The 6,695-nt window shown below is 40.1% G+C and overlaps 2 protein-coding genes across 5 annotated transcripts in view; one reads left to right on the plus strand and one right to left on the minus strand.

Annotated features, from left to right (window-relative positions):
* Positions 1 to 1,365, plus strand: part of ranbp3b (RAN binding protein 3b) — an 18,744-nt gene extending 17,379 nt beyond the window's left edge. For all 4 annotated transcript variants that reach the window (XM_043233533.1, XM_043233536.1, XM_043233534.1 and 1 more), the window contains one exon: positions 38 to 1,365. In XM_043233533.1, coding sequence (XP_043089468.1) covers positions 38 to 81 — 44 coding nt within the window. In that variant the 3' untranslated portion in view covers positions 82 to 1,365. The remainder of the gene's footprint in view (positions 1 to 37) is intronic.
* Positions 1,366 to 1,600: 235 nt separating this feature from the next.
* capsla (calcyphosine-like a) lies at positions 1,601 to 4,861 on the minus strand. Its single transcript, XM_043233539.1, has 5 exons — positions 4,807 to 4,861; positions 4,246 to 4,455; positions 3,151 to 3,328; positions 2,871 to 3,080; positions 1,601 to 2,236 (listed from the first exon to the last, which is right to left on the minus strand). Exons 3-5 carry the CDS (start codon positions 3,313 to 3,315, stop codon positions 2,135 to 2,137), a joined length of 477 nt encoding a protein of 158 aa, XP_043089474.1. The 5' UTR covers positions 3,316 to 3,328; positions 4,246 to 4,455; positions 4,807 to 4,861; the 3' UTR covers positions 1,601 to 2,134.
* Positions 4,862 to 6,695: the final 1,834 nt, after the last annotated feature.

Consider the following 6,695-nt stretch of genomic DNA (forward strand, 5'->3'; position numbering starts at 1 on the left):
CTCAGCCTGTTGATTTGGACTTGATTTCTCGTGGCAGGTAACTGTGAGAGCAGCGAGACCCCAGCCTCCGAGAGCACATAGCATCCCGACCCTCGGCCCGACCCCCAGCCGCCCACCGGGGCTTTTTAGCGCAGGCGTCTCCGCGGACAGCCCAGGCCGTGGACCCCTGGAGCGGAGTCTCTCTCACCCAAACCTCTGTAGTTCATTTTCCCCTCCAACATTTATTGTAAATCTGGAGTTGTTTTTTTTTTTTTTTTTTTTTATCATTTCGTTTGTTTTTAGTTGTTTTTCTCTTGGACTGCAAATAAACAAACAAATTAAAAAGACAACAAAAAAGGATAAAAAAAAAAAAGAGACTTTTCCATGTATGGCTTCGGACTTGGTCGCTCATCATATTGATGAGCGTGAGGGTGTTTCTCTCTCCGTTTAAGACGTGGCTCATCAAGACTGCAGTTTCTACCGTGGGACCGTTTTTTACTCATTCTCTCTCTGTGTCTCTCTATCTCTCTCTCTCTCTCTTTTCATTGGCTCTCGGCTTCACCGTGACCTGGCCGCATCATTGCGCTCGTCGGCCAATCAGCTGGCTGGAAGCTCCACGGTCACCTGACCTCTGCTGTGTTCCTTATAGTTGTACCATTTTTTTTTTTTCTTTTTTTTTTTCCCAGCTGATTTCTGCCGGCTTCACCGAGCGTCTCCTGGACATACTCACTTTCTAGGACAAGCTGACACTCTTACTAGTCTGCTAAGATGATAGTTAGATTTCTCATTGGTGTTTAACGAATAAAGGACTTAACGGGCACACGGACTCGTGCTGTAGTGAATCTGTTTCTAGATCCGCCCCCTGTATAAGAGAAAAATATCTTCACCCCAACGTCTCTTCAAACATCAAACTGAGTTGTGTAGCTTCGTTTAGGGGCAGATATTGTTTTTTTTTTTGTTGTTGTTTTTTTTAGGTGATCTGATGAGAGATTAACATTTTAAAGCAGCATCTCTGTATTTGTTTTTATTTTCCATATTCTGAGGGTTTGTATTGTGTTGGCCTTTTTTTTTTTTTTTTTTTTTTTTTTTAAATATTGATTTACTATATTAACTTTTTATCCATTTTCATGTCGTTTGGAGACGCTTTGTCAGAAATGAAGATTTTCTTCGTGTGTTCGAAGTTTGAGTGCATTTAGACACAGGATAAAAAAAGAAAAGGACAAAAAAAACTTGTACCCTTGAATGTTCTGTAAATTTCTATGCGTATATTATCACTTACTAGCACACCATGTCTCCGAACTCCTTTACAAAATAAATAGTAATATCAAAGTTAAAAAAAAAAAAAAAGATGAAACATTTGAAATAAAATTTTGTCTTATGTCAAAACGTGGGCTTCTACTTCAGTTTCTCGCCAGGGGTGATCTTGAATTTGTCAATTGTGGTTTTTTGAAATCGGTATCTTCTGCTCACCGGTGATGCATTTATTTGATCAAAAATACAGTAAAAAAACACTAAAATTATTAGAATTTAAAATAACCCTTTTTCGCTTCGGTGTATTTTACAATGTAATTTATTCCTGTGATCAAAGCTGAATTTTCTTCATTACAGCGTACCTTCACAAATCATTCTAATGTTCTGATTTGCTCAAGAAAACATTTCTGTGCCGCTTCATATTTTTTTTTGTGAGAACTGCCACGTTTTTATTTGTTCATGATGATGATGCTTTGACCAGAACGGCATTTATTTGAAACGGAGCCCTTTTGTAACGCCTTCACTGTCACTTCTGACCGGCTTCCTGCGTCCTTGATCAATAAATGCGTCCCGACCTCCGGGCTGCTAGTTACTGTGGTTAGTCCGGACGGGTCACGTGATGAGCGTCCGGCAGGTGGCGCGAGCGCTGCGTCAGATTCATAGAAACGATTATAGAAGTCAGCTGCCGCGACTTTGTCAGAGAGCTCGATAATGCTCTTTCGCAAGCCCGGGTTTTGACGGCTGTCGCGCAAGCAGCGCGTGAAACAATAAAGCGAGATGTGGAAACCAAAGATGTTTAATTAGAAAGTAGATGTTGTGCAAGCCGCACCGTTTCAGTACTATAGTTTAATCACGATTCAAATGCTGATTTCTGAGCGCGTCAGACGAGATGATGATGATTAGTCTACAGCTTCCACGCGTTCTTCATCATGGTGATGAAATACTCGTCGCTGTCGACAGAAGCGCTGACTCCGCTGTAATAGTTCACAAACTCCTCCGGCGTCACCTGACAAAGAATCCAGCATCAATTCATTTAACACAGTATACCGTTTAATTGCAATAATGAATAAAAACGCTTTAAACGCCCCGTTACGGACCTTGCGGCACGACCGAAGGCCCGTTCACGCGATTGAACGTTAGTTTTTATCGTTCATCAGCTCGTTCTATATTATAGTTTCTACATACGTCGAAACGCTGTCTTTGTTGTCAGGGTTACCGTCTTTAGAACACAGAAGCGTTCTGTTCGTTCTAAACGCTCCAGCTTTTAAAAAAAACAGAACGCGTTCCGATTTAAACGGTTTTTAGGTAAAAACGGATTTTTGCTGGAAAACAAACAAGAAAAAAAACGGCGAATGGATTTAAATGCAAAAACTGTGATAAGGAATTTAAAAAGTGCATCATTTGCGAAAAACAAGGTGATTTTCAGTCATAATGTGGTTTATTAATTTAGTATAGATTAAATGTATTAGTGGAAGTGACGATTATAATAAAAGGAGGTGGTCTTTAGAAAGTAGTCTTCTACCTATTCATTTTTTGGGTTAATATGTAAAATTATATGAAAATGTAAGGATAATGATGAGGGTAATGCTACACCCCTATCAGACTGAAAGTGCATCCCGTATCTGAAATATTGGAGCTACCTTTCCGTCTTTGTCATACGGAGAGTCAAAGTTTTCCAGGAAAGAGCGGAAGACCTGTTCTTCAGTCCACTCTCCGCTCTTGTATTTGGGGTGATGTCTGCTGTCGTAGACACCCTGCAGGTCTTCTACGGTCACAACGCCGTCTCCCGTCTTATCCAACTTCCGAAAAGCCTGATCGATGGCCCGTCTCCGTGCGCTCGACATGGGCGGCTGCAGCAGAGCACAAGCATAAACGTCAAAAGTACGCTTTTTTTTCTGCATCCTCAAAACACACGCTCACCCTTAATTTCTCAAGGAACTCCTCGAAGTTGATCGTGCCGCTTCCGTCCTTGTCCATCGAGGCGAAGATCTGCTGTGCTTTGTCCTTCTCCACAAACACGCCATAGCTCTCCAGCCCCTTCTCAAACTCCTGGAGGCTTAGAGACTTGCTGCCATCGTCATCCATGACACGAAACGTCCTGGAGAGAATGATGTTCTTAGTTGAGCTTAAACTTTTCTTATCATTTCCCTTGGCTGAACTTCAACATCGTCTACCTTCGTAATACAATGATATTGAAAATACCTTGCATCATCACAAACATGTCCCAAAAGCCCTAAATTAAGTATATTTCCAATAAAAGCATGCAACTAATGCAACTTAAAAACACAGGTCTTTAATCTTATGTATAATCAAAGTGCCATTTCAACGCATTTTTTAAAATCTTGAATATTGATGAATTTCTGGTTAAAGCTAGCCTACGTTAAAAGTTGCCGCGACTTAGGTTTTTGATCATCTAATACAAATTAAAAAGGCATATATGTGTATTTGTATATATATATATATATATATATATATATATATATATATAGTGTATGTATATATATATATATATGTGTGTGTGTGTATATATATATATATATATATATATATATATATATATATATATATATATATAGATAGATTTAAATGAATGTCTTTAGTATTGTTACTGTAACAGAAAAATACTGCAATATGAAAATCTAAAATGATCACAATTAAGAGTGAATAAACGCCTCAAAAATGAAGCATCTTAATGCATAGTAGGCTATACAAATTTTACGAGTGACCTGCTCGATTTTTTTTAAGAAAATTCTCTGTATGTTCTCCATCTTTTGGGTGGAAACATGCCTCGATTTTGCGGTAAAGCACGACTTGGTTAGAGATTCATCCCCGCTTCGGCCCCTCTGGAGGAACCTGAGGTTAATCATCCTGCTCAAGGGCACAGCGGTGATCATTCATCATCAGCTTCAAGCAGGAAGCCAAACAAAAAGGCTGCGCCCTCATCACCCCGCTCTCACATATTCACAGACAAAGACCTGTAGATAGTTTTTGAACGGACTGGGGTACGTCTCTTGCCTTCCGAGTCCCTTGATTCCCGCCGCGCCTCTCTTCAGGCACTGCTGCCTGAGCTCCTGAACTGCATCCGCGGCCGGTCGCACCTCGGCCCGTCTCCGTGGATCCGCCTCCAGCTTTCGGGTCGGTCTGGCAAGAGATGAAGAACGCAGAAATGCTCCGAGGTGGTCCTCGAGACGTCTCGCGGGCAAACGAGGAAGCGCTTTCTGTTGGCTTGGAAACAAAGGTTACTCGTGGGATGTAACCATAGCGACTGCAGCGTACACATAAACCGCCATAAAGCGCGATAGGATGTACTCATGTTTTATGACGGGCGTGAGGTCATTTCATCTTTCTCTAGGCTATATGAGAATAACGTAACTCTATATTAGCTATCGCTTTCATCAAGCACTCAGTCACTTAAGTATTCGTTAAAATAAAATACACAAACGATTAAATTAACACATATCACATAAAGCACAACCATACGTCTTTTAATTAGCCTTGTCCTTTAATGTATTTCTGAGTCGAAAAAATAATAATGTTTAATATATAGATTAAACCGATGAACGTGACATATCATACCTGTATTTCGCGGTAGTCTCGCGCCTTGTGTTTTCTCAGGCGCACCTGCTCGTTTCTCCGCCCCCCCCGAACTCACTTCTCTTTTTGATTGGCTGCAAGGCGCGTCAATCATTACCTTCCGCATTTGTTCAAAACTAAACCAAAAACTATTTACATAAATGTAGTTACATCTGTAGTTGTGTTTTACCATAGTTTCTTTAAAATACTAGATTTAGTCAGGTACAATTATTATTTCTGCCGTTTTTTACGCTTTAAAACTATATAGAATCGCATTGAAAGTGTAATATGTCTTCAGAAAGTTTCTGTAAATTTGTTTAGTGTCTAAGTGATTAGGTTTCACTCACGAATCGGGACATTTAACCGTTTTGGGCGAAAACTATTAAACGGAGAAAAAAAAACAAATGGCGGAATGGGTGATCACGTGACGCTAAAGCGTATTTAGTCACGAAATTCAAAACATGGCGTCCTGATTTAAATCACGTGTTTAATATGTTCATCTCTATTTATCACGGTAAACTACGACACTTCATTACAGGTAAATTGTCTTTAAACAAACCTTGTTCGTGCCTGAACTAGTTTGTAGACTGAGGTAATTTGTTGTTTTAAAGTATTCTCCTGTCAAAACCAGTAAAGGGAGATTTTCATGGGCATAAATCTAGTTGACCTTTCACCCACGAGTTTTCCCTGCGATTCCAATTCCTTAATTCTATTTATTCTCGCCTTTTATTGTATTATGATTTAAGATGGCCCATATATGTTCTTAACAGGTTTCGTGAATGCTCACATTTACGAGAAAAGCCGCAGAAATGCTTTTAATTGCTTTCGTCTGGTTTGGAGTAGAGACAAACACCTCAGTTTTGTCAATTTGTACCACTTGGACGAAGATTAGAATCTTGGACCAACAGAGAAATAGTTTATGCTTTCTTGTTTACTGCGTCTCAGTGGTTTTAAACATAAACCGGACTTCTCGCAGAGCACTAGAGTTATTGGTTTCACGGGCACAACAGTGATACGCACCAGGGACGCTGCGGTCAGAATGACGCCCACAGATCGAAGTGACCCGGATCCGATGGTCCTCCTACAATGGGCTTAATGTCTGCAGCCAACAGCGACAGTTGTGTTCGTGGCCATGTTGAAATAGTGCTTATCAAGCCGCTCTGTTGATGTTTTCTCTGCACCAGTCTGATTTCTGCACGTGCTCACGCTTTTGAACATTTGTTCAAAACATTCTGTTGAATTACGCGACGGTAAAATCCAAATAACGTGTTAATTAACATGATTTTACGAACGCACTGTGCCAGTTAGAAGTATTCAGCCCCCTTGGAAGCTTTTATGTTTTACAGCATTTAACCCCAGAAGAATTAATTAGGCTTTTTTGACACCGAAAAACAGTAAAATGCTCTTTCATGTCAACACACAATGTACATATGGCCGCTAGAGGGGTTTTTCCTCAATTGTTTTATTTTGCTCATAAATGATCAAATCAGATTGAGCTCTGCGGCCATGTTTAAAAAGTATGGCATATTTGTGTTGGAATAACTTTTAGCTCTTCACTTAAGACGGTAGGTTTCTGTAGCATGGCCCCTGGTTAGTTATGGTAGTCTAGTTGTCATTGGTCTCTCGGTGGTTTCTCTTAGATTTACAGCTTCTTGCATTTCTTAACGAAAACTGTACTCCGAGGGATACTCTGTGACTTGGAAATGTTCTGGTATCCATTTCCTTCCTTGCGCTTTTCAATTAGCTGTTTAGATTGATCTTTTTTTTTTCTTTAACGGTGGTTCTGCAACAGTACTGACTCACCAGAAAGTTGGACCCACCAGATTGATTTGTATTTATACTAGAATCAAGCCCCTTGACAACACAGGTGATTTCAATTTACCTATTTACGC

The sequence above is a fragment of the Puntigrus tetrazona genome, unplaced genomic scaffold, assembly GCF_018831695.1.
Source record: "Puntigrus tetrazona isolate hp1 unplaced genomic scaffold, ASM1883169v1 S000000846, whole genome shotgun sequence".
Taxonomy (NCBI): Eukaryota; Metazoa; Chordata; class Actinopteri; order Cypriniformes; family Cyprinidae; genus Puntigrus; species Puntigrus tetrazona.